At 44.9% G+C, this 27,883-nt stretch overlaps 1 protein-coding gene across 1 annotated transcript in view; it reads right to left on the reverse strand.

Moving 5' to 3' along the window:
• The window catches only part of FAM189A1 (family with sequence similarity 189 member A1), a 1,045,217-nt gene continuing 1,017,334 nt past the window's right edge, over positions 1-27,883 (reverse strand). The window contains exons 6-11 of the mRNA XM_007956331.2: positions 19,745-19,905; positions 19,071-19,203; positions 10,196-10,271; positions 1,739-1,975; positions 1,385-1,459; positions 1-326 (exon numbers count right to left, since the gene is read on the reverse strand). Coding sequence (XP_007954522.2) covers positions 1-326; positions 1,385-1,459; positions 1,739-1,975; positions 10,196-10,271; positions 19,071-19,203; positions 19,745-19,905 — 1,008 coding nt within the window. The remainder of the gene's footprint in view (positions 327-1,384; positions 1,460-1,738; positions 1,976-10,195; positions 10,272-19,070; positions 19,204-19,744; positions 19,906-27,883) is intronic.

Genomic DNA, 27,883 nt, shown 5'->3' on the forward strand with positions numbered 1-27,883 from the left:
TCACACTTGGTCCAGAACACTGGTGCTGAGGATGGTTTCGTCCACATGAAGTTCATCAGGGGCAACCACAGAGTGGATGGCACGCACCACATGCCGCACTTCAGCAGGGAGGGCACTGTGTGCATGCTCCAGGAACTTGGCCACCAGGACTCTGGTGTCTGTGTAGGCCTGGCTGTCCACCAGAGAGTGAGGACGCTGCTTGGAGGTGGGCTGTGAGGGCTCTGGCTTGAACTGCTGGCCCATTTTCCAGGCACCGCTTTGTTGTCCCAGTGGGGAAAGAAGGTGCTGACAAGCAGAGGTAGACTCAGCAGAGCGAGACAAGGGAACTACTAATAAAAGGGAGGATACCAATGAAAACAAGCAAAAACTCAGGCAGCTGTTAAACACATTCTTTAAAAGGCATTGGAAGCATACTGTGGCCCAGCTTTCTGCTTCTGAGACTGGGGCTCTATACACTTCCTGGCCCTTCCTACCCTGTACGGCCAGGCCTGCCTCAGCCTTGCATTTACTCGAGAGACCATAGTCTCCCAGACGGCAAAATGCAAGGGAAGCTGGGCAGGATCCCCTCTCACCTCTCCACTCAAATCCCCATTCCAAGCTAAAATGCCTCTTTACACAGCCTCTCATGCAGCCAAGATGCAGAAGCAGGAATGTTTGTGGACCACCCAAGGGATGCTTCTCATCCTTCCTTGGCTCAGTGACTTTTCCCTTGGAGATGACACTGTGTGACCACGTCAGAGGGACCTTCCACCTACATGTGCCGGTGCAGAGGGCAGCCACCTCTTGCCCATATCAATGTGCAGACTTGCGGTCCTTCACACCTGGTCCAGAATGCCAATGGCCAGGAAAGGGCAACAACTCCTAGTAGGGTGGCCACCACCCTTGACAACCCACACCACAAACCCCTGGCCTGATGGCACCTCAAGAAGAAGCCAGCTCAGGGCAGGCAGTTATGACTGACTCACTAGGAGCTAATCTGGAGCCAACTTGCCCAAACTGAGTTTCAAGTAGCCTAAAGTGAACACATTCTGGGTGGTCAGGGGCATTTTTAGTGCATTGAGCAAGCTCAGCAAGTCAACATGAGAAACTGCAAAAAACAAACAAACAAAAAACTCACTTTGGGGGCCAATATGCTCCAAAAGCAGACTCTCATCAATAAAGTGACAAGCAACAATATGTGCATTAAAGTAGTTATAGCCTCTAATAGGTTTCCATTCAGAGAGAAGGGAAATGCCCTTGTTTCCAGCCCACAAAATTGGGTAACTCCCATTCCTGGGGGACACATGGGGAGCTGGATTTGAAAACAATACAGCAAAAGAGACCCACAAGTCACCCCATCTCAGTAGGTGTCTGTGCAAAATGTGTCAGAAAATAAGTGTCTCACCGTTCCCTCGAGCAGCATGGGACAATCCTGCCTCCAGATCTTGAATGCACAATAGGGTATGTGAGGAACCATCACCTACACCAGAAAGAGAATTCCATTAACACATTCAAGGAAAAATCATTTATTGACCAAACTGTAATAAACCTCCCATGGCTAAGAAATACACTGTATCTGCCAGACAAGCAGGAGATAGCTCCTGAGTTTACCATCACTTGAATACAGCTAAAGCAGGTCTCCCCTGCAGCTCTGCTCACCATCAGTCACTCCAGTGACCCCAGGTCCAGGGAGGGAAGGGGGGAGGGGGGAAGGGGGGGAGCAACTCGCGGGGATACCAGCAGGCTGGCTCCGCAGTACCTGAACCACTGGACGCGCACGCGGTGGGGTCGCTGGCAGAGCGGGCCACGCGCCCAGGACCTGCTCGCACCCGCGCAGCCCCGCCGGGGCCCTCCGGGGAAGTGCGGCTCAAGCGTTGTCTGGGAGGCGGGGATGGTGGCGGAGAGTGCGGAGCGCCGGGACCATCCGGAGAGCAACTGCTTGGGCCTGGCGCAGCACTGCGCTCAGTGGCAGGGAGACTCGCGGGGTCCGCTGGCGCTACAAGGCAAGACAGCACAGGTTAGGGGTGCCGCTGTCCTCCTTTCTATACCCCAATCCTGGGTACACTCTGAAACCTTGGGGCCGTCAGGATTCCGATGGAGGCTAAGCAACGCTCCTCCATGGTGTTGAAGAGCTAGGGGCATGAGGAGACCTCCCAAGAGTCATCCCTGGAGGGTGTTGGGGGGATTGGCTCACAGGCTAAAGGGCAGAACAGACAGCTGTTTCTCCTTTGGTGTGGGGTGATGTCTACCCAGGGTTAGGAAGTCTCAGGCTCCTAAGGGCCTGAGACTCTGCCTGCCCCACAAAGTGGTGTTACTCTGGGCCTGGAGTACAGCTCCTGATCAGACAGGGTGGAAGAAATACAGTTGATGTGATGCCTGCCTTGGTTCTCAAAGTGCTGTCCCTGGACCAGCAGCATCAGCATCAGTTGGGAACATGTTAGAAATGCAGATTCTCCGGCCCCATCCAGTCCCAGAATTCCAGGGTGGGCCCAGCCATCTGTGCATTCACAAGCCCTCCAGGAGGTTTTGACTCCCGTTCAAGTTTTAAAACCAATGCTCAGACTGGTGATGCTGGTCAGGTCTGGCTCTAGCTCCTACCATGTCAAGTGGGGTCTCCAGACCAGTAGCACTGGAACTCCTGGGCTGCACTCTAGATGGACTTGACTGGAACCTCTTTTAAAGAGACTCACAGGGAGTCTGCACCCACAGTGAAGTCTGAGAAGCTCTGATTCCCCATTCTTTTCCCCCATCATCAGATACCTCAGGGCTCACTGCCATGAGGCTAACTACTCCACTGTGGTAGATATTGCAAAGTGTGTGGCCTAAGTAGGGGGCACTTTGTTAGATCCCAGAAGCATGAACTCCTCCAGGAGCAAAGGCTTTGGGGTCTTTTCCTTCCATTTCTTTCCATGGGTTCTAACCAGGAACATGTGGGAGAGGCCACAACCAGGAGGAGCTGTGTTCTGATACTGGCTTTGGTGGCATAGTGCCTAAGGCATTTGACTGCTAACCAGAAGGCAGGCAGTTCAAACCCACCAGCCACTCCTCAGAAGGAATGTTGGGCAATCTACTTCCTTAGTGATGTTGCCTCAGAAACCCAAGCAGGGGTCACTATGAGTCGGATCCAACTCTATGGCAGTGCATTTGGTTTGGTTTGGTATTGTCTCCGTACATTCCATTCCCCTTGCTCCGTGTACCTGAGCTGGGGCTCAGGGCCTTTACAGGCAGCATCTCAATTAGCCTTCACCACCCACAGTGACTCCCATTCCACACCCGAAGAAATGTGGTTGAAAGAGGGTAAAGAAAGAGCTACTAAATGACTGGAGCCAGTTGGAAGCATGCCAACTCTAGAACACTCTTAATCACCCCCTCCACTGTCCATCACTGCCCTCCTCAATACCTGGTGGAAGAACATTAGCAGTGTATTCAGAAAAACAGAAGGATGGACAGTACTTCATACATCACACATTAGAAAAATAAAATTCTTCAGAAAGATTAATCTTACAACCCTTGGAGAAAGTCTTTGCAAGCATGATAGAAACCATAATGGAAAAGGGTGATAAATTTGACAATGTAAAAACTATAAATGTGCACATGGAAAAAGGCATCATTAATGGAAGAGAAAATAAGGGACAACCTGGGAAAGTATACCTGCAATTCATAGGAAGAGGTGTTTCTCTTATACATTATCTCATACATGTGCTTAAAAAATGTGCTTTTCTTATAAATCTACTAAAAGATAAACATGATAAGAGAAAACAAACAAACAAAAAAGGGGGACCCAAAACTGACCTACAAATGGACAAAACCAAAGCAAACTGGTTGCTGTAGAGTTGATTCTGACTCATAGTGACCCCATGTATTTCAGAGCAGAACAGTACTCCATAATGCTGCTGTGTTTCTGTTGTGTGTTGTAGAGTCGATTCCAATACATAGTGACTTTACAATATAGGTGGCTTAGTGCCTAAGGTATTTGACTGCTAACCAGAAGGCTGGCAGTTCAAACCCACCAGCCACTCCTAGGAAGGAAGGTTGGGCAATCTACTTCTGTAGTGATACCATCTCAGAAACCCAAGGAGGGGTCGCTATGAGTCAGATCTGACTCGATGGCAGTGCATGTGTTTTTTTTTAATCTTTACCAGAGCAGATCACCAGATCTTTTCTCCTACAAAGGCAATGGTGGGTTCTGCTGACCTTTCAGTTACCAGCCAAGTGTTTAATCATTGTGCCACTAGGGTTCAAATACTCTGTGTGTATGTGTGTGCAGTGCAGTGAATTGCTTAATATGGCCTTTCTAGCAATAGTCCTCCATTTTGTGATGTATTATGAATTCTAGTCTGTATGCCTGTTTAGGTAGGATGTATATTGAGTCCTGCCTTGCTGGAGGGTATGACTAAAGTTACCATCCTTAGTTTCCATGACGGTATATATGTGAATGTTCTGGTGAAGTTCGCTCTCTTGCTCCAGTCCTGCATGTGGTTCGTAGACATCTAACCCCTGGACTTGAGATAGCAGCTGATCATCTGACCCACCAATTTGGGTTTGCCAGCCCCTATACCAATGTGAGGAGAATCCTCCAAACCTACCCATGGACTTGGGTCTTGTCAGCCCCCACCACCAAGTGAGCCGTTTCATTGGCAGTATGTGAGTTCCATGAGATGGTACAGTGAAATACGGAACCCTGACAGGAGGGACAGTGCTGAGGGAGGAGGAGTTGTTGATGTTAGAGATGATGGATTAGTACAGCAGTTTGGAAAAGTTGGACATTTGGGACATCTTGAACCTCTGCCTTACAGGAACCTTCTAAAAGAAATTATTTGAGCAGTGTATCATGTTTCCCTACAAGGGTGATAAAGATCATCAACAGTAACAATGTCCTGTGGGCTCATATATTCCTGGTCGGTATGTAAACTAGTAATAAAACCTTTCCAGAATGTAATTTGGCTAATATACTAAAATATAAAATATATATTCCCTTAGACTCAGCAATTTCACTTCTAGGAATTTATTCAAAGAAAACAATTGAGTAAATGCTCAGAGATAAATGTATAATATAGAAAAGAAGTAGCAGTCTACCATCTTGTTAGAAAAATTAAAACCTATAAATTATAATGATTAACTTTATCAAAATTATCAAATTTTTATCAAAATGCCTAGAGTAACATAGGGGGCACAGTTACAGATATTTCCTAGACATAACCAAATACCTTGTGAGACAGTTTACTGGATTTGAAGGCTTAGGGCTATAGTCTTGTGGGACAGCTTGGTCAGCTGGCATAACATAATTCATATAGATAATGTTCTACATCCTAGTTTTATGAGTAGTGCCTGGGATCTTAAAAGCTTGTGAGCAGACATCTAAGATACAAGAGTCTAAAATAGTCTCTATTTGTCTGGAACAAAACAAAATGAAGAAAACCAAAGATTCAAAGAAACTACTCTACAGGACTAATAGCCCAGACGAACCATAGCCTCATCTAGTCTGGGACCAAGAGCTAGATGGTGCCTGGCTATTACTAAGGACTATTCTGACCAGTAACACAATAGAAGGTCCTGGACAGAAAGGGAGAAAAATGTCAAACAAAGCTCAAATTCCTAAAAAAAAGGCCAGACTCACTGAACTGATAGAGGCCAGAAAAACCCCTGAGACTATTGCCCTAAAATATCCTTTGAATTTGGAACTAAAGCCACTCCCAGTGGCCACCTTTCATCCAAATAATAGACTGGCTTATAAAAGAAATAATATCACCCATGAGTACTGTGATCCCTTAAATAATCAACTATATGAGACTAAATGGCCAAGAGAAGGTAAGGAGGGGCAAGGAAGTTGGATTAATGGAAAAAATCCTGACACATTGTGGAAAATGTAGCCAACGTCACAGAAAAATTTGCATAAAATTGTTAAAATGCGAACTTATTTGCTGTGTAAACCTTCACCTAAAACAAAACAAAATATTATTTAAAATATGCCCAAAGTATTTCATGTTGTTTTTATTAGGTGCCGTCGAGTCAGCTCTGACTCACAGCAACCCTATGTACAGAACAAAACACTGCCCTGTCCTGCGCCAGCCTCACAATCCTTGCTATAACTGAGTCCATTGTTGTAGCCACTGTGGAAATCCATCTTGTTGAGGGCCTTCCCCTTTTTCATTAACTCCCCCACTTTATCAAGCACAATATCCTTCTCCAGGGAATGGTCCTTTCTGAACAAAGTCTGGCTATTCTCGCTTCCAAGGAGCATTCTAGCTGCACATCCTCCAGGGTAGATTTGTTAGTTCATTTGGCAGTCTATGGTACTTTCTTTGCCAAAAAGCACAACTCAAAAGCATCAACTCTTCTTTGGTCTTCTTCATTCATTGTCCAGCTCTCACATGCTTATGAGGCAATTGAAAATACCATGGCATGGGTTAGGTGCACCTTAATCTTCAAGGAGACATCTTTGCTCTCCAGCACTTTAAACAGGTCTTTTGCAGCAGATTTGCCCAGTGCAGTACATTGTCTGATGTCTTCACTGCTGTTTCCATTGGTGTTAATTGTGAAACCAAGTAAAATGAAATCTTTTTTTCCTAGATTCATACTTCATACATTCTGTGTTACAGTTATTAATGGATGTTTGCAGCTATTTCTTCTCATTTTGAGTTGTGCCACATCAGCAAATTGAGGTCTCAAAAGCTTTACTCCATCCACATCCTTAACATCAGCTCTACTCTGAGGAGGCAGCTCTTCCCCAGCTGTATTTTGAGTGCCTTCTGACCTGAGGGGCTCATCTCATGGCACTATATTAGACAATGTTTCAGGGCTATTCATAAAGTTTTCCAGTGATATATCAGACAGTGTTTCACTGCTATTCATAAGGTTTTTAATGGCTAGTTCTTTGATAAGTGGATAGCCCCTTCCTTCCTTCTGAGTCTGTCTTACTCTGGAAGCTCTGCTGAAACCTGTCCACCATGGGTGACCCTGCTGGTATTTGAAATACCAGTTGCATAGCCTCCAGCTTCACAACATACAAGCCACCACAGTACGACAAACTGACAGATGAGTGGTAGAAGTATTCCATAGCAGTATATTAAAAATATTATTACTAATACACATAATTATCAATCTCTCTTGATCCCAATTCTCTCTGAATGCTGGTGATTGTCAAATGGCTGAGTTCCTCAGGGAAATGGAGTCATGAGGAGACCAATGTTCGGCAGCTCTGAATGTATGTGTGTGGAGATACATAAATGTACATATACACACATGTGCACATATATATACATATACTATTTGAAACATAGCCTTAGTATAACATTACAAGAGAATCTCATGGCCCAAAACTAGTAATTGTTTTTTGTATTCTTTCACACTGGTTGAGTTGTGTGACTGTGATTTTACAGTAGTCATAATCCTAGTGGACTTCCAATATTTCAGCTAATAGATCACAAGCATTTTCTCTAATTAATGTATAAAAATGTAGTTATCATATGTAACATATTCTCCCAGACTTTTATTAATGAACTTCATTATTCTCCCAAGTTTTATCACTACAAAAGCACAATAACAACTATCTTCAAGTGTAGTATTTTCTTCTTTTGCATTACTCCTCTATCATGGTTCCAGAAATGAGATGACTCCATCACAGGCATAAACAATTTTATGGCTTTTTATCCAAAATGCCTTTCCAAAGAGATGGGCCAGTTTATAAGTGGCCAGTCAGGACTAGGGGTAGCACCTCCCCTCCAGCTTTGCTAGCAGCGATGTCATTATTATTTGGCTTTTTTTAAATTAATTTTTATTTTTGTTAATATTTTTCTATATTAATAGATGAAAAAAATACCAACCAAAACCAAACTCATTGCCACTGAGATGATTCCAACTCATAGTGACCCCCTTTGGGTTTCTGAGGTGGTAAATCTTTATGGAAGTAGATTGCCCAGTCTTCCTTCTGTGGAGTGGCTGGTGGGTTTGAACCACCAGCCTTCTAATTAGCAGTCAAATGCCTTAAGCACTACACCACCAGAGCTACCAGAATCTGGAATAATACTCCTAAACCAATAAGTAAGTTCAGGAATGTTGCAGAATGCAAGATGAACACACAAAAATGAATCAGCTTTCTATCACATATACTAACAATGAACATGCAGAAGTAGATATTAAAACCACAATACCATCTACAATCACTCAAGAAGAAGTGAAATACTTAGGCATACACTTAACAAAACATGTATGGGATCTATATGCTGAAAATTACAAACAGTGGATGAAAGAAGATCCAAATAAATGGAGAGACATACCACATTCATAGATCAGAAGATTTAACATAGTAAAAATGTCAATCTTCCCCAAACTTATTTTTGTTTAATGCAATTATTTAATCCAATTCCTATCAAAATATCCACAAGATTTTTTTGTAGACACAATCTGATTCTAAAGTTTACATGCAAAGGTGCAGCTTCTAGAATAGCTAAAATAATCTCTACCCAATATTAAGGCTTACTATAGGCAGTGCAAATCAACCAGCTGCTCTGTGGAAGGAGGATGAGGCAATCTACTTCTGTAAAGATTTCCAGCCTTGGAAATCCACTGGGGGTTGCTATGAGTCAGAATCAACTACATGGCAGTGGGTATATAGCTATAGTAATCAAGATTGTGGTACTGGCAGAGAGTAGATAAAATATCAAAGGAATAGAATATAGAACCCAGAAATAGATTAAACTGATTTTTGACAAAGATACAAAGGCAATTTAATGGAGGGAGAATACACTTTTCCACAAATGGGACTAGAGCAATTAGACATCCATAGGCAAGGAAATGAACTTCAACCTAAACCTCACACCCATTACAGACAGTAATTTGTAGGTGTCTTTTCTAAAGTGAACCTGGTTGGCCTGCTATCCTGTGATCTCCTGGCCGATGAGGACTGGCCCCTGAGTCACAGGTCAAGCTACAGTTTACTGCCCAGGTCCCAGGTTCTGGGCAGTGAGAAGGGTCAAGCTCCACTGAGTTTCTGACAGGAGCACACAGACTCTATCCTTCACTATCTGTATGGAGAAGACAAATACGAGTGTTCTCCCATAGCCTCTAGGAAGCTCTGCCTTCCCAACCCCATTGTTCTCTAGAACAAGAACTTTGTGGGAATCATGTTGCTGCAATAAGGTGGGGTGCAGCTACAGGGCCCTAAAGCCCAAACCTTATAATGCAGTGGGCCAGGCAGGACCACCCTGTCACAAAGCAATTGGGAGACACTGAGCCCTGGACTAGCCCCCTGGGAAAGCCATTGGGCATCACCTCTGGACACAGCTCCTGATGGTCCATTGGAGCCACCAAGGGAAGGATGATATCACTTTCAAATCCCCAACTGGGCTCCTGTAACCCAGAGGTAGCCTCTTAGAAGGATGCCACCTTCCTATATCCCTTAGATGTTAACTAGGAGTGGGAGGAGGCAGGGAGCTCTGGGACTGTAACTGTATTCCTTTTGGGGAGCCTTAGTTATCTGACTTTGGTCTTTGCATAAACATGCCCACATGGACCCAGCTGAGAACCTCAAGGTGGCTCTCTGGAAATATCCAGTCCTTCCTGACTCCTTGAAGACTCTGGCTACACTTCTTGCCCCAGTGCTTTGTACTGTGGCTTTACCCCTGTGGACCAGTGTCTGGGCTTGTGATCTGCCATTTCACATTTGCCCTTCAATGTCTTCCAGCCTCTGCCCTCTGAAGGCAGGCAGGGGGACTCAGCCGTAGGTCACTACTCACCCAGCCCACTATCCTTCTGTGAAAGGAGCTGAGTGGATATTGACCTGGTATTTTTCCTCTGAAAAGGGTTGTTACTGGAGCCTCACACTCCCAGACTGAGTTCTGCTTTCTTCAAATTCATACCTCTCAAGTGAAGGAGAAAGAGCACATCTCTCCTCCCCCAGGGGAATGGGTGAAGTTTGCCAGGTATACTGACTTACTGGAGGCAGGCTAAGGAATAAATATGGAGATTTTATATGGTCCATGCAAGGTTGTAGTAAGTTTATCCTCTTAATGTATAAGAAATGGAGAAGAAAGTAGAGATAGAAGAAAAAGAGGGGAAAAAAGAGACACATTTTAAAAATAAAAACATACCGCTTCAAATTAGCAACCCCCAATAGTGATACTGCCTCGGAAACCCAAGGAGGGGTCACTATGAGTCAGGTCTGACTCGACGGCACATAACAACAACAACAACAACATACCGAAAGAAGGGAGATTACCTTGTGTGCTGAAGCCAGCAGTGGCATTTGGATCTCCGGAGCTGGACTCAGTCACCTGCTGATCTATACGTGTGACCTACAGCAAGAGAAACAAAGCATCAGGAGGTCTTCAGTGGAGCTTAGCACAGGTGCAGCCTGAGAAAGCACACGTACCACTGTACACCACAGCATCCCCCCATCACACAGCTAACGTTAAAGCTGTTCTGACATTCCCACTGGTTTCCTCTAATTTAGAGGGTGGGTGAGAAGGTGGAGGAGCCCTGGTCGCACAGTAAAGTGCCTGACTGCTAACCAAAAGGTCGATGGTTCAAATCCACCAGTGGCTCTGTGGGAGAAAGATGTGACAATCTGCTTCCATAAAGATTTACAGCCTTGGATACCCTATGGGGCAGCTCTATTCTGCCCTGCAGGGTCATTATGTTTGGAATAGACTCATGGCAATGTGTTTTGTCAAGGTGGAGGACTTCCTCAAGAGACCAAAGCCTATTTCTGTGACCTTCTGCAATCAGAGCACCCCATACTCCCCAAAAGCCCACCCAAGCTGTGGTACCCCATCCAGTCCACTCATCTTCACCAAAGGGCAGTTCGGTACTCACAAAGGCCACACAGGATTCCCCAGGGCCACCATGCCCTGGCAGTACAGTCCTGCCCTCACTTCTTCTAACCACCTTTTCTCAGCCACTCTCTCCTCTGTGTTCTCTCTCACAGAAGAGTTAAGGCAACGGGGACAGTCATGAGTCCCATAATCTTCTGTGCCAGCAGTTTGGACACTGACTGAGCATTTTATAAAGTTATTGACTGAACAAAGCCCAAACTGCCACGGAGCTTGCAGGCCTTCTCTTTCTTGTGTCTTACAGATGGAATCCAGAAGCTAGGCCTCTCCACCCTGATCTCTGCGCAGGGTCAGAGCCCACCCAAGGTTGGGGGCCAGCATGCGCGAGGGCCTGCAGCCCAGGGAACATGGTACACACAACCCACCATCTTGATAGGACAGGAACTGAGCCACCGTGCTGTTTCAGCTTTCCTCTCCAAACGACTTATGACTGCCCCGGAAGGGGAGCAGCAGGGGTTAGGGAGAAGCCCTTCTCTGCTCCCAGCCTTGCTTTTGAGTACTGGACACCGCGTCCGCCCCCACCCTCACCCCCACCCCCGCCCTCAGCTAGCGCGCAGTTCTACCTCGCTCTGGGGCGCAGTGGCCCGGCACTAGAGCTTGCCGTAGAATACCATGAATCCTGTTATCTACACTGCGTATGCGCTCCCGTGCGCCCCTCTGCTATTTCAAAAAAAAAAAAAAACAATTTCTGAATCCTCGTGTTATTTCAGGATTACTTTGGGGACACGCTTACAAATAATGAGCTCCGGGGGGAGCCGGGAAGGTGCCGGAGTCCTGCGGCTTGGTCCGATTCTGGCTTAGGTAATTACATTGCGCCTCCCTGGGCGTCCCCACTTCAATCAGAGAGCTGGCTCTTCATCTGTCCTCCTTACCCTGACTCGCTCACGGCCACAGGTGTGCAGGGCTGCAGCCTTCCACCAACACAAAGGGGTGAGCTGGTCCGTGCTGGTGGGAGAGGAGCTCTGAGTGAGACCCACACTGGGCTGAGAGCGCTGTCAGCTGGCAAGAGACCCATCGAAAGTGTCCTTGGACCAATACAGACGCTTTAGAATAGCACCATCATACAAGTTACCATCCATTGTGGGCGCTTTTTCCTGATATTCTCTTTTGGGGAGGGAATTTGGTAAGGAAGAATTAGCACCATCATCACCCCTACCGTCTCTCTTCTGGACTTACTGTATGAAAATAACCAAGGTTGGAAATCTCTGCCAAGAATCTTCTGCTAAATCACACACACACACAAAGAACAATGTCCTAAACATTTGTTTCCTTCCACATATCTTCCTGTATCTAACATTCTACTCTATTTATTTATTTATCTGCAGGAATGGGTGGCAATTTCGAACCTGCTGCCTGGAAAAAAATCTTCTGTTAATAAAAATAAAACAAGAGAAACAAAATATATCTTGGGACAAGGTCAGGAGGAAATTAGATTCATCTCATATTTTGCAGAAGCATCACTCCAGCTTCCCTTTGGCTCAGTAGACAGTTGAATCTGGTTTGAGAATAGACAGCTCCTGGGGAGTCTGTCTGTCGCCTCCAGCAATCAGGGTGGCCAGGGTTTAATTTGAATTTGAATTTGACCTTCCTTGGTGTGAAAAGCCACTTTACTACACTGAAGATGTGGGGAAATGCTTTGGTTCACACAGTATTTTCAATTACATATAAAGGAAAGGGTGGAGAAGAAATATATTTGTGGCCTAGAAAATAAGTTGAAATGTGAGTTTAGCAGTGAAGGCTCATACACATAGCTCCTTTCAGAAGGAACAGTGGTGAAAAGATGGTCTAGGGAAGAGGCCTGAGAATAACAGAACATTCAAAGGGACACACAGACTTATTCTCAGGTATACTACTTTTATTAGTTTAATAGCTGAGAAATTAATTGGCACTTACGCAAATAAGTCAATTTTCTCTATTTCTCTCTTCCTTTTAGAAAGCTCTTTGGCTAAGGTACATTGCATGGAAATTATGCCATCTCCTAGGTTGAGATGGGAGCTCTGGTGGCGTAGTGTCTAAGGCATTTGACTGCTAACCAGAAGGCTAACCAGAAGGGTTCAAACCCACCAGCCTCCTTGGAAGGAAGGTTGGGCAATCTACTTCCATAGTGATATTGCCTTGGAAACCCAAGGAGGGGTCACTATGAGTTGGACTTGACTCGATGGCAATGAGTTTGTTTTTTTTTGGTTTTAGGTTGAGATCAGCCATTTAGTACCAGATTTCTAAAGATCAGTTCTTTTGGAGTCATTACAAACAATCATGGAAAATGTGAATTAAGATTTAGGCAATGTCTCAAGGCAATCTTTGAAGATTCTTTGCTCACAAATTTTATAATGTAAGTTTGAAAGTACAAGCAATAATTTTGAGCCTTTGGGGTTAGCCTGCCTGTAATCATGCTCATTGGCTTCCTCTGATACTGGTCTCCATGCCTCTGGTTTCCTTTCCTCCTATCATGTTGCCACCACATTAAATTTCCTAGGGCACTGTTGGCTCCTGTCATCCTAATTAGGTCATAACAATGTAGACCAAACAAAACCAAACTCACTGCTGTGGAGTCGGATCTGACTCACAGCAACCCCTCCTTGGGTTTCCAACATGGTATCACTACAGAAAGGCTGGAGGGGGCAGCATGTCTGGCTTCGCAGGGATAGGCCTTGGGCTAGTGATGGTGATTCTGTCTTTCTCTTGTGGGGCTGCCCAATGTACCTTCTGAGGAGTGGCTGTTGGGTTTGAACAGTGAGTCCTAAATGCCAATCTTTTCAAAGACACCCAAACTATTTTATAAATCTCTTTCATACACCTTCAGCTCCAGGTGAACATTAGGGATCCATGCTCTATACCTTGACCTATGCCTGGCTGGGCCTGTACCATGGATGGTCTCCTTTGTTTACCTGCCTCCCAGTCCTACCCAAATTCCAGGCTTAGTTCTTCCAGTGAAGCCCAAAGCAGTTTAATGTGTACCTGTCCTACTATTGAAGTCCCTGGGTGGTATAAACAGTTAATGTGCTTGGCTGCTGCGATGTAGTAAATTACATAGTGTGACTTTTCTAGCCATAAGTCTGTAAACTCCTTGGTGGAATTTGCTGTGAACAACTGAGTAGCTCCTGATTGTTAAAGTTATCCATCTGGGGTATTTCTGTTGGGAGCAGCACAAAGTAGTTTTCTGGGAAGTTCACTCTCTCCAGGTGTATAGAATTCTGATATTGGGATTGGTTAGTGTTCACTCTGCCAGGTTCAAAAGGAGCCCTTCTAGAGGCAGAAGAGGTCTCTTTGACTGCTGTCTGAGAAAGACATTGTGGTAGTTCAGTTTGTGTGTCAACTTGGCTGGGCCTCGTTGAGTGGCTGGGAAGCTGGAGGTAGTATTCCACATGATGAGACTGGTCATGAACTCCATGGTGGAATCTACTGTGAGCAGCTGAGTAGCTGCCTTAGGGAATGTGGTCTGCTTCCTATATATAATTAGAAGCCTTGGGGAATGGTCTCCATCTTATGGCACCTTAAACCCTGCATGTAGCTGTGTCATTGTTCAGCAGCCTGCCATGCTCTGTCGACCTTGGGACTTACAATGGACTTGATTTAATGGCCTGCTGTGTGATTTGGTAATATTGTGACTGTGCCTTGTTACCTATCAACCTTGGGCTTGGCAGCCTCAGCAGCCAGCAGCTGTCTGAATGAAGAAAAGTGCTTGAACAATTTCTCTCAGAAAGATCGGCACAAGGCTGGACCCCATGAGGTGGAGGTTAAAGATGTCCCAAATGTCCAAACTGCCATGCCACTCCATCATTTCAGACATTAACTTCTCCTCCTCCCAGTAATTTCCCCCATCTTATGGTTCTGTATTTCGCTGTAATGCCTTACAGAACTCACAAATACCCAAGGGATTGTCTCACGTAGTAGTGGTGGAGGCTGGCAGGCTGGCGAGTCCCAGGCCCGTGAGTGGGTCTGGAGGATCCTCCCAATTATTGGGGTTTCATGAACCTTGATCAGCAGATTGGATGATGGCTGCTATCCCAAATCCAAGGGTGAGATGAGGATGAGCCAAAACACAGAGCCGGAGCAAGAGGAGGGTGAACCTTCCCAGGAGATTCATAGGTATACCCTCAAGGAAGCTAAGGGTGGTGATTCGAATTATACCCTCCAGCAAGGCAGGACTCAAGATATATTCCACCTGTGTTACTCCAACAGAAATAACTTAAGTGGATGGCATTAACAATCAGAAGCTCAAGGCAAATCCCATCAGAGAATCCATTGCCAGTCATTATAGGAATGACTACTATCAGCTGCCCAGCCAAGTTGATACCTGACCTTAACTACTACACCACCCCAAATAGGCATGGACAATAGGATTTACAATATATCACAGAATGGAGGACAATGGCTAGAAGGGCCACATCAAGCAATTCACTGCAAAAAGCCTCTAGCTTCAGTGGGCTGGGAGCTGGAGGCAGAAGCCCAAGGCTGAACAGCTTCTACCCAGCCTCTAGAGCTTGGCACTTTGAACTTGGATTTAAAGCCTCCAAATTGTAAGAATAAACTCCTTTTTGTTAAGGCCATCCTATTTGTGGTATATTTCTGTCAGAGTGGCACTAGGTAACAAGAACAGAAGTGCTGCTGAGAGAAACACGCTCCTAAGAGACATGCAGTGCTGGGAGAGAGACTGTTGGCTGAGAGACAGCGGGGTGAGAGAGATTGAGCGTTGTTCCAGAACTTGAATTGTAGCCTTGTGCTTCCCTAATAAACCCCATAATCTGTGAGTTCTGTGTGGCCACTGCAGCAAATTATCAAACCCAGCAGCGAGGTGGTGGATGCTGTAGGAGGAATGGTTGGTGTCAGGGTAGGTGAAAGGGCTGGAGGGAGGCAGCATGTCTGGCCTCACAGGGATAGGCGTTGGGCTACTGATGGTGATTCTGTCTTCCTCTTGTGGGGTTAGAGGAGATGAGAAGATGCAGCCTCCCTGCCTCCTTGGCAGCTGCTAACCAAAAAGGTTGGTGGTTAGTATCCACCCAGAGGGTCCTCTGAAGAAAGGCCTGGTGATCTTCTGAAAATTCAGCCTTTGAAAACCCTATGGAGCCCAGTTTGACTCCAACACTCATGGGCTTGCCATGCAGTGGAGTTTACGTGACAGCAATTGGCACTGGTATCAGTGCCAGCATCTGACCTTAACGTTCATCTCACCATTTTGTGAAAGAAATTACAATGTAGAGAATTCCTAATCATTTTGGAGAATGGTTTCATATTGGTTTTTTAACCAGTATTATCATTCTCCAATATCTATTCTTCAGGGAACTAGAGTATAACAGTAATAAAGCACTAATAAAATATCTTTGTAGTATCTGAATGTGGTTCAGTACACCATCTGTCTGCCATCATTGTCATTATAACTCCTCTGGTGGTTATAGAGAAGTCTCTCCTTCTGTGTTCTGCCTCTCTTGTCTTTCCAGGGACTTCCCTCCATTGATGCCCCATCCCTGGGCCAGCCTCTCCCTCTTCCTATAGGTCTTCCTCCATCCATTTTGTAACATACTCAAGGCCCAACACCCAAAACCCCCCTCTAACTACTGTCCTATCTTCTCCCTTTCTGCCAAACATCTTGAAAGAGTGTCCCCCTTAAGGGCACAATAGGTGATCTGGGATCTAATGGGTGCCAAGGAAGAGGGGAAAGGAGAGCACTTTTGGGCAGAGGGTTGCCAAGCCTGGTGCCTGGGACATAGTAGGGGGCAGGGGAAGGGGATGGAGAGTGGGCAAGTTGGAGCCCTAGGAGCCTCCAAGGCATCTGAGTGAGTGAATGTGTGTGTGTGTGTGTGTGTGTAAGTAGTGATGTGTAGTAGGGTGAAGGCAATCTGCTCACGTGGGCTTCTTAGATTCCATGGTCATCATTACATAGGAGTGCGCTTTCTTGAGCAGTTAAGGACCTTGGAGAGTGTTTGGGATTCCCATAGAGGCTCCTTGAGCCTGGGGAACTGGACAGGGAGCAGTGTGCCCATGAGAGGGAAGTGAGCAGTGTGTGGGGACAGAGCTCTGTGAGATGAAGATTTTGGAGGGTAGTAGAGGAATTCAATCCATAACAGGGCCCCAACAGACAGGCTTCAGAATAAGCCAAGCACCAGGGATCTCCCACAGAGCCTAGATGGCAGAAGCCAGAATTCAGAGGGAGGGCATCCATAGGCCCTGATACCTGACTCATCATCAAGGGGCTGCTGATGGCCATGAATCAGGAGCTAGACTGCACTGGGTAGAGGATGGATGGAGGTGAGGAGGTGCAGATGAGGGTGTAGACAAGTAGGTTTTGATTTCAGTGTGCATTAGAATTGCCAGGGGTGGGGAGAGCTTGTCAAATATAGATTGCTAGGTCTTTCCCAGAGTTTAGTCTGTGGTGGTGGTGGTGGTGTGATATGCTAAGAATCTGCATTCCTGTCATTTTCCCAGCTGCTGCAGCTGCTATTCTAGGCCCACACTTTGAGAGCCAGAGTTGACCAGTCTTTCAAGATATTTGGCAGGGGGAGGGGGAAGAAGTCAGTATAGTAGTTGGAGGCTTTAAGGATATTACAAAATGACACTTGGTACCCCAGAAAGGGGAGCATTCCTGTTGCAGATATTTTCCCTAAACTGTGCTGAAGCTAAAAGCCACTGGGCTTAGCAACTAGTGTGTTTAGTCTTTGCTTCCTGAGTGTGTGAGAATTTGTCTCACAATTCCCAGCCTGTATAGAGTGCCATGTTCTTTTTCCCATAGGCTGATTGGTGCCTGTGTAGGCACAGCCAGAATGTAAACTGTCTCTCCATCCACAGAGGGTATCTGGCAGCTTATGCCTGCTCAGTCAATGGTGGGGAAAGGGCCAGCCCTGCCATGTGGCCTACTCCCCAAGGGCCCTGGAGCTTTCACAGGGGCAGTGAGAAAACAGGTGTGCTGTCCCTAGGTCTGGGGAGGTTGGAGTCCTGCGCTTATGCTGGGTGGTGACAAGAGGTCCCTCACAAGAGTGTCAGTGGGGACTTGCTTGATTGAAGTTACCCATATATCCCACAGGACAGTAAGTAAATCAGAGAAGTCTGTGAATCAGAGGCAGGACACCTGTCCATCTGTTCTGAAATCTTGCCTGGCTGCTGGAAAGCTCAGGAGCAAGGTTCTAAATGTAGTCTGTTAACTACACAGCATTAAACCTTCACTCTTCTGAGGTTCCCCAACAAGTACTATCCATACTCCTCTGCTTGGTGTTGGGGCCCAGCCAGGCCATGGTCTACCCTCTCAGTGTATTTCTCTAGCTCCTTGGGCTCTACCATCCCTGATGCTTCCCCATAGGCTCTTCATCTGGTCTCCTGGACTCCTGGACTACAGCAGGGCCACAGCCTTTCCTATCATGTGTCCTGTCCAGGTGTTCATGTCTCTCCGCCTGGCTTGGGTCATTCAATATTGATGAAGGGGATGATGATGACAATGACTATGGTGATAATAATGCCAAAAAAGGGCAACTGACCCTTGCTGAGCTCAGTACTTACCATGTTGTATCCTTTGTTGTCACACTGGAGACATCATCCCATTTCATCCTATGAGTATGGTTCTACTCTGACCCCCACTTTACAGATGAGGAAGCTGAGGCTCCGTGAACACATATTGAGGGCCTGTTATGGGTGTGAGCATACCCAGCAACTCTTAGCTCTGAGAAATTACACCTGGGTGCTAAGGTACCACTTGGCTCAGGTCAGGCCTAGGGATTGGAACTGTTTTCTTACCTTCCCATTGTGTGATGGCTGAGATGTTCTTTCCTGTAGCCACAGGCCTCTGGGTATGCCCAAGTACGAAGATCAAGATCCATCCCAAGGGTCTCTGCCCCTGGGTGAGAACCTCTACCAGTTCCCCCACATGTACCCCAGGTACTTTGGCTAGTACTACATTCAGACACACCTGAATTGTGATGCAGGTCACAGCAGCTGAGCTGGGGAGCTCAGGAGAAAAGCACCCACACTGGCGTTCCATGGCTGGGGCTGGCATCTCTGAGCACAAGTACTAGTGTTGCCTCCTGGGCAAACTCTTATCTGTGACTGGTGGCTCTGCTGTACCACAGGACTGGGACGAGCAGTATCCCACAGGGTACTGACAGTACTGAGAGGTGCAGACGCATAGCACCAGCACACAGAAGGTCCCGTATGAGGCAGTCCTGGTGCCACACAAAAAAACAAATTCACACCTGGGTATTGGACTTCTATAGGGCCAAACCCAGAAGATATCCGAGCACTGCCCAGGACCCAGTCTTATCTGAGGTGTGGCCTCACCTGGCTGGCCATATGGCCCACCACAGCCTCATAGGGTGGAGGGAGCTCGGCAGGGTAGAGCAGGCCAGGGCTGTTGATGGCAACATCATATATGGTGCTGAAGGGAGAGGGAGCAAAGTCCAGGTGCAGGCTCCTGAAAAGGCAGAAGCATGCAATGTCATCTGGAGGGAGCAGAGCCAGCACTGTGGGTCTCAAAGAGCCACCAGAACAGTGCCTGTCAGGCCCTCCCTCATCCAACACTTGTCATACTTATGAAATAAAAACCTAATTCACTATGTAGTTTTAACTCTTTTTTTTTTTCCCTGAAACATCAACATTTTCAACAAATTTTATGGTTCTTCCCATTAAAATTAAGATAATCATTGAGATAATCATAGAGCTGATTAAATCTTTAATTACTTTTACATGCTATATTAATGACTATAATCCAAAAGCAGATTTGTGTTTCATTAGAACATAACAGAACGACTCTTGATGGGCTAGATTTTCTTTTTCATCATATTGCAAACATACTAACAAAGAAGTTCTATTTCTAGACCATTCCTCCTTTCACCTTCATTCTCCACTTTCTTATCATACATGCTTTTATATCCTGCTTGACCTTTCCACTAAGAAAGAAATCTTTTCTATCCCCTGGCTTCATCCCAGTCATGGCAGCAACAGGGAAGACAAACCTCTGGGCCTCAGTCGTGGGTGTGCAGGTATATTCCGGAGGGTAGTAAGGTGGGGGTGGGATCGGGGGGATGAACTCATCAAAGTCAAGTGTCTGGTGGAGAACGGTGCCATGGGGAGTCACACAGGTGGGGTTGGAAGAATGGGACCTCTGTGGAAGAAACTGAAAAACAATGAGAAACAGAGCTTATCAAGGTGATCTGAGACAGCTTACATGGCTTATGTCTATCCAATCTCATTATCTGTAAGCTTTAATTATCTGTTTTGGATGTATGTGATTTAAACCATCATATCATGACCATTAAGCACACTTTAAAAAGTTGGCTCCATGAGGAAGAGCTGTTTCTGGAGTGTGTGGCTCCCACACTGCTACATTGAATGCCTGTTTTCTCAAGAAAAATAGAGTCTGGGAAGTCTTCAGTTTGATTCCTAACACTAAGCCTGAGTACATGCCTCAAGAGGGGCCTGACAACCACAGTTTAAGACAGCATTCCCTAAATGAGTTCAAAACCCTTGACATATATGTTCCAATAAATTTGGGGCTGTCGTGAACTGTGCTTCCTTCTTGGAGCACTGCAATGTGCATCAGTATGTTAAAGGCCCTGAGAAGGTATGTGTTGAAAATCTGTTTAACTTTGTTTAATTCAAGAACTCAACATTGCTCAAATATTTAATTACGGACACATTAACATGGCATAGCAGTTAAGCACTGGCCTGCTATCCAAAAGGTCTGGGGTTTGAATCTACCAGCTGCTCCAGGGGAGAAAGATGTGGCAGTCTGCTTCTGTTAAGATTATAGACTTAGATATCCGATGAAGCAGTCCTACTATGTCCTATAGTTTCACTATGAGTCAGACAATATGGGTTGGACGCATACACACACACACACACACACACACAAAACCCAAACTCATTGGTGTTGAGTTGCGATGCATAGCGACCCCTATAGTTTTCCAAAGCAGGATCTCTATGGAAGTAGATTGCCCAGTCTTCCTTCCAAGGAGTGGCTGGCAAGTTTGAACTACCAGCCTTCTGGTTAGCAGTCAAATGCCTTAAGCACTACACCACCAGAGCACAGAATATGTTAATATTTGTAGCTTCAGGGAGTCTGTAGAACACTGCTCTGAAGGAAAAGAGCTCCAGAATGTTTTATGGGGCAGCCTTAAAAATTGAAGTGCTATTTGAGTAAATGAATGAATAACAAAATGAATGTCATCTCTGTTTAGTTTTCCATTTCTACTCATGGGAAGTCCTGCCAGTAACTACTCTGTCTCCACCTCAGGTCTCTGTTTCCCAGAGGCTACTGTGGAATGGAGATGTCTGAGACACGAGTTCTATTTCCAGTCAGCAGCTCCCTGAAGTATCTACAGGTGAGAAAAGACCCCGTGCTTTCCTAGCTCTACACTCTGCCTTCAAGGGACTCCCACTGCACTGGAGGGAAGTAAGGAAAGGAGTAGGCTATGGGTGGATAAGGCAAGGACTCCGAGTCAACTCTATCAGGCCAAGTAAGGGCAGCTCCATTAGGAAACAGTGAGCTTCCCAAGCACTGTGCAGGAACCTGATGTCCACAGTGGTTAATGAAGAAGATAACATTGGAATGGATATTGGGATATTGGTAGGAGTTCAACAGGTGGGCTGCTAGGAAGGCACTCCAGGAGTGAGAAGAACAGGTGATCAGAGAAATGTATGTGTAACAAGAGCAATAGAAAGACTCAAGCAGTTGATTTTTAATTCTGGGAGCTAGTGAAGGTGCTTGAGCTGAAAAGCATCCCTATTTAAGCTGTGTGGCAGGAAATACCATCTAGCAGCATTGGGAAGGGTGGGCTGGAGTGGATAGAGACTGGGAAAGTAGAATATTTTTGCACTAGTACAGGTGAGGTCATGATCTAATATAGTCAAATGCTAGGAAATTCAGTGTTAGCATCTGATGGAGAAAGAGCCGTGGCCATGTCTAAACATGTAACACAATCACAGTAAAAATGGCCCCTGTGTGGTCTCAGTCTTCTTAGAACATAGAGCACTTTCACTGCTTTTCCAACTGGTCTGACTTGCAACTTTGTCTAATTGTCTGAAATGGAGAGAAGCAATGACTACAAACAGGTCTAGAGTGTGCCTGTCCTCCTCTGTCTTGGTGCTAATGGTACAAAGCTGGGTAGTTGGAACTAGAGTCAATGTCCTTGAAGTCTAACTGGAAAATATTTTACATTAGTCACTGTCAAGTTAGAAAGATCAATAACATACTCAAGCAAAACTAATGAAACGAAGAAGCCAAAATCACATTCCTATTAAAGGTACACTTTTACAAGGAATAAGAACAACAAGCCCTTTTAGGAGCACATCTAAGAGCTCCAGATGGTCCTATTAGTAAACTTAAATGAATAGATGCTGCCATGTATCAGGAGCTTTGTAAGGTTAAGTAGGAGCCTCCATGCCCACATTAAGCCCCTGACTGCCCCCCCATCTGCAATGTGTATTAGCTACCTTCATGGAAACATCTCAGACACAGCACAATTCACACTGAGCCTTTTATGTTTGCTCTTCAGCCTCCCAGTGAGACCTGCCAGTTGTGCTCCTCTCCCTTCCTGCCATCAATGTCTGGGAAAGAAGGCAATGTCTGCCTCTCATCCCAAGGTCATCATCTCTAGTCTGCTCTGTGATGTTGGGGCTGGTAGTCTGCAAATCACATTTCCCAGACTCCCTTGCCAGCAGGCTTCCTGCTAAGTTCCCTGATCCTTTCCTTTCGCCAAGCTTTAAAGAGAAGTAGCTGCTTCATGTGGTTACTTATCCCTGGGTAACCTCAGCACTCTTCTTGCTTCTTTAGCTTCCACACCTGGGTAACCAACTCCCCATATTACCTTGTTGAAATCCTGAGGGTGATTCTTTTCTCACCTGGGTCCTGACAGCCCAGTGTCCTGTCTGTCTTACCTCATACTCCTTGTGCCTTTCTGATGCCTCGCTCACTGAGGAAGAGAAAAACAGACACCTTCTTTCTGTGACACCTCCACTCAAGGCCTGCTTTCCACCTCTTTGTAGGAGTATATAATGTGTCTCTTTACCTTGATTCCTTCCTCTTGAATCCAGTCTCCATTATTCTAGCAGTGTTACTTTTAAGCCAATCCAATGAGCCCCCTGTTAGAAATTCTTTATATCATCTACACCTTGGCACATGAGATCCTTTCTTATGGAGTCCCATTGAGTGTCCAACTTCCTGTCTTCTAGGATTTGTATCAAGGATTTAATTTTACTTGAATCAACAATCAACATACGTGGAAGCAGCAGTGAAGAAATCAAACAACATACTGCATTGGCATATCTGCTGAAAAGACCTCTTTAAGTATTAAAAAGGAAAGATGTCACTTTGATGATTAAGGTACACCTGACCCAAGCAATGGTGTTTTCAATCACCTCATATGCATGCAAAATATGGACAATAAATCAAACCAAACCAAAGCCAAACTCACTGCCGTGGAGTCAGACCCGACTCATAGAGACCCCTCCTTGGATTTCCGAGGCAGTATCACTACAGAAGTAGATTGCCCAATCTTCCTTCCAAGAGTGGCTGGTGGGTTTGAACCATTAGCCTTTTGTTTAGCAGTCAAATGCCTTAGGCACTATGCCACCAGAGCTCCTGTCAAAATTTGAATTATGGTGCTAACGAAGAATATTGAATATACATGGGCTTCCAGAAGAATGAACCAATCTGTCTTGGAAGAAGCACAGCCAGAAGGGAGGAGGATGGTGAGCCTGGGGCCTTGATAAGGAATAACCTACAGGTTCTTAGGTTATTTCTACATGTCCAATTAGGTCCAGGCAAGACATCTGTAAGAGAATAGAGAAGAATCATAACAGTTTGGGGGAGTTCTGTACTCAGATTGCTTTCCATGTCTCACTCCATTTTAAAGGAGCTGAATCTGGAAATCATAGTTGGTGCAGTTTCCATCAAATTTATGCAAGAAATACAACCCAACAAACCAAATAGACTTTTCATCAAAGAGAAGATCGTGGCCCCAAATCAGAAGACCAGTGGGTAGATGCTTACATGTTTAAAGTGTAAAAAAAATAAGTTTATGGGTGTAGACACCATTGTTATGACTATCTACTTTAACCAGCTTGTTAGATTAGTCAGCCACCTTTAGCCCTGATCTGGTCCTTAAGTCCTACTTCCCAGAGAAGGCTCTGACAAACCAGGCCTGAAGGAAGTTCACTGTGGAGATAGGAGGCTCAGCTTCTATAAGGGAAGAGATGAGGGGAAGAGGCAACAATAATGTTGGGGTGATTCTGGGGTGCTTGGGGGTGATGTTATACTCCTGATTGGCCTACACTCTTTAGTAGCCTCTATGGTAAGCCCACAGTTACCACACCAGTGGAGGGCACAATGCCCTATCTGTACTTTCTAATGAAGCTTTACTTATAAGGCTAGAGGTAAAAAAAATAAATAAATGACAATAATAAAAGAAGTTAGCAAGAAATGGAGATGCATGTAATAGCACATGACGCTCCTTCAGCTAAGGGAACTGCAATTAACTAAGTGTGGAGGAAAATAATGCCATCCAAAAATGAGATTGCATATAAAAAATAAAATAAAATGATATTATAGATACTTCAGTGGTAAAAACCTTTCTCCATTAAACAATATCAATAAACTGAATTTTATAATCAGATTGCCCATTGCCACCATTCCCAAACATATTAACATAATTTTGCTTTATAAATTCTGACAGTAGGCACAGCACATGGCACTTCGCGTATACATGCATTAAGTCACATTAATTCCGACAACTGCTAATTATCTAGAAGTCCACAGAAATAAGAAAGGAATATGAGTCCTCTGGAGGATTTGTTCGTGGCATCTCTGATTCTCTGACAGCACTTGACATAGCAAAACTCATTAACTTTTTACTGACTAAATGAATGAATTGATAAGCAAATAAAAATGAGTGAATGAATCAGCAAATAACACAAAATTATGATTCTCCTGAAAAATGGTTGTATCTAGAGTTTTATTTTATTGCATAAACTCTTCATATATAAGCCATAGTAGAAATCACAACTGAGGTATCCTAACAAACCTTTAGGAACAAGGAGAAGGGCTGGGGAAATGGAAGAAGGGAAGGCAACTTGTCTGTGCACTCTCACGTAATGGTGTGGGGGGCTGTCTAAGCATGCAAAGCTACCCCTTTGGGCAAATTAGAGTGAAGTGCCCCTCCCAATGGAAGGCCAGAATCCCATGGCAGGGCCCACAACTCAGCAAGCCCACTGGCTTTCATCCCTCACCCCAGCACCCTATGCAGTGAACTGCTCAACCAGGGGTCTGGTAGGGCAGCAGAGCCTGGGGCCCTGATAAGGAGTAACCTATAGGTTCTTAGACATGATGCCCCTGTTCCCGTAGGGTCTCATTCTTTTTGAGAAAAGAATTAGTGTAAGCTTTTCAAGAAAGGGGCTGTAAAAGGGCTTTTACATACTTATTCACAAAGGGTCTTTCCCTCCAATACTACTCTCATCGTAAATTACTGCTTCTCACTTTGAAGGCTTCACATAAAAATAAGTATCAAAATGAAAAGTTAGGACAACAAGAAGAGCAACAATTGACTCCAACAGATCAAAATTAAATTAGGAGAAAAATGTCAAAATAGGGGAAGATAACATAGAAATAATAGTGAGCAGTACAGGACCAGGCAGTGTTTCGTTCTGTTGTACATAGGGTCACTATGAGTCGGAGCCAACTAGATGGCACCTAACAACAAACTTTATATAAAGTTAAATACAGATGAGTAATGACAACATGATAGGTTGCTGTGATTTAAATATTAAGGATTATAGAAAGAGATGGGACATACCACATGGAAAAACCCTAGAGCATACAACTTAATGTTTTGAACTAGCTCAGTAAAATCCAGGAGTTGGCCATGGTATGGAAGAAGAAGGAGGGAAGTGTAATCCCCTCAGAGGGAAGACTGGGCGAGAAAAAAACATTGTGCTTGGGAAAGTATAAATATTAATGGATGCCTTCCTTTTTGGGAGTAGTAGGTGGGTGTTCTGGTAACAGAAGATACCACAAATGGGATGGCTTGAACAAACAAGAGTTTCTTCTCTTACAGTTTGGAGGCTTTAAGTCCAAGTTCAAAGGGGCAGGCTCCAGGGGCTGGGTAAAAGCTCCTCAACCTTGGGCTTCAGCTCTGTCTCCTGATCCCAGCCCACTGAAGCTAGAGGCTTTTCTTCACTCAGACAGCTGCTGGCTGCTGAGGCTGACAAGCCCACGGTTGACAAGCCCAAGTTTGACAAGTAAAAAGTCCATTGAAAGTCCCAAGGTCAGCAGAGCATAGCAGGCTGCTGAACAATGACATGGCTACATGCAGGGTTCAAGTATGTCACAAGCTAGAGATCATTCCCAAAGTTGTTTTGAAGCAGACCACACACCCAAAGCAGCTACTCAGCTGCTCCAGTAGATTCCACCATGGAGTTAATTACCAATCTCACCATGGGGAATAACTACATTCAGCTGCCCAGCCACTCAACAAGGCCCAGCCAAGTTGACACACAAACTTAACCACCACAGTGGGTGATTAATGAATAACAACAAAAAACACTATTTAAAGCAGAGAAATACACACATACACACACACACTAACATAAACAGTGCAGTGCCAGAGGTGCTCACTAGTCTATGCTAAGAAATTTGGAAAAAAGCTACCTGTCTTACTGACCAGAAGAGATCCATATTCACACCCATTCCAAAGAAAGGTGATCCAACAGAATGTGGAAATGATCGAATAATATCATTAATACCACCTGCAAGCAAAATTTTGCTGAAGATAATGCAACAATGATTATAGCAGTACATCAACAGGGAAGTGCCAGAAATTTAAGCAGGATTCAGTTCAAGGTTATGGAACTAGGAATATCATGGCTAATGTCAGATGGATCTTGGCGAAAGCAAAGAATACCAGAAAGATGTATACCTGTGTTTTATTAGTGATGCAAAGGCATTCGACTATGTGGATCATAACAAATTATGGATAACGTTGCAAAGAACAGGAATTCCAGAACACTTAACTATACTCATGAGGAATCTATACATAGACCAAGAGGCTATCATTAGAAAAAAACAAGAGGATACTGCATGCTTTAAAATCAGGAAGGGTATGCTGCATGGTTGTATCCATTCATTATACTTATTCAATCGATCTATATGCTGAGCAAATAATTTGAGATGCTGGACTAAATGAAGAAGAATGTGGCATCCATATTGTAGGAAGACTCATTAATAACCTGTGATATGCAGATGACACAACCTTGCTTGCTAAAAGTGAAGATGATTTGAAGCACTTAGTGATGAAGATCAAAGACTACAGTCTTCAGTGTGGATTACACTTCAACATAAAGAAAATTAAAAATCCTCAAAATTGAACCAATATCCATCATGATAAATGGAGCAAAGATTGAAGTTAGCAGGAATTTCATTTTACTTGGATCCACAGTCAACACCCATGGAAGCATCAGTCAGGAAATCAGACGTCGCATTGCACTGGGGAAATCTGTTGCAAAAGATCTCGTTAAAGTGTTAGGGGCTAAGATGTCATTTTTCACCAAAGTGCACCTAACCCAAGCCATGGTATTTTCAATTGCCTAATATGTATGTGAAAGCTGGACAATGAATCAGGAAACCCGAAGATGAGTTGATGCCTTTGAATTGTGGTGTGGCAAAGAATATTGAAAATACTATGGCTTGCCAGAAGAATAAACAAGTCTGCCCAGAAAGCATTCTAGCTGTACTTAGAAGCAAGAATGACCAGACTTCATGTTACCTACTTTGGTTATGTTATTGGAAGGGACCATTCCCTGGAGAAGGATATTATGATTGGTAAAGTGGAGGGTTAGTGAAAGAGGAAGACTCTCATTGAGATGTATTGACACAGTGGCTGCGGTGATGGGCTCAAGTACAGAAAGGATTGTGAGGATGGCATAGGACCTGGCAATGTTTCATTCTGTTGTACTTAGGGTCACTATGAGTTGGAGCCAAATAGATGGCACCTAATAACAACATTATTAGGTACTGAAACAAGGCGGGCTTGTGCTTACTCACTGATCTGCACTGAACACGTTCCCTTGTTACCCTACCGAGAGGGACCAGGTCTTCGGGA

The sequence above is a fragment of the Orycteropus afer genome, unplaced genomic scaffold (genome assembly GCF_000298275.1).
Source record: "Orycteropus afer afer isolate SDZICR_OR568_19922 unplaced genomic scaffold, OryAfe1.0 scaffold00609, whole genome shotgun sequence".
Taxonomy (NCBI): Eukaryota; Metazoa; Chordata; class Mammalia; order Tubulidentata; family Orycteropodidae; genus Orycteropus; species Orycteropus afer.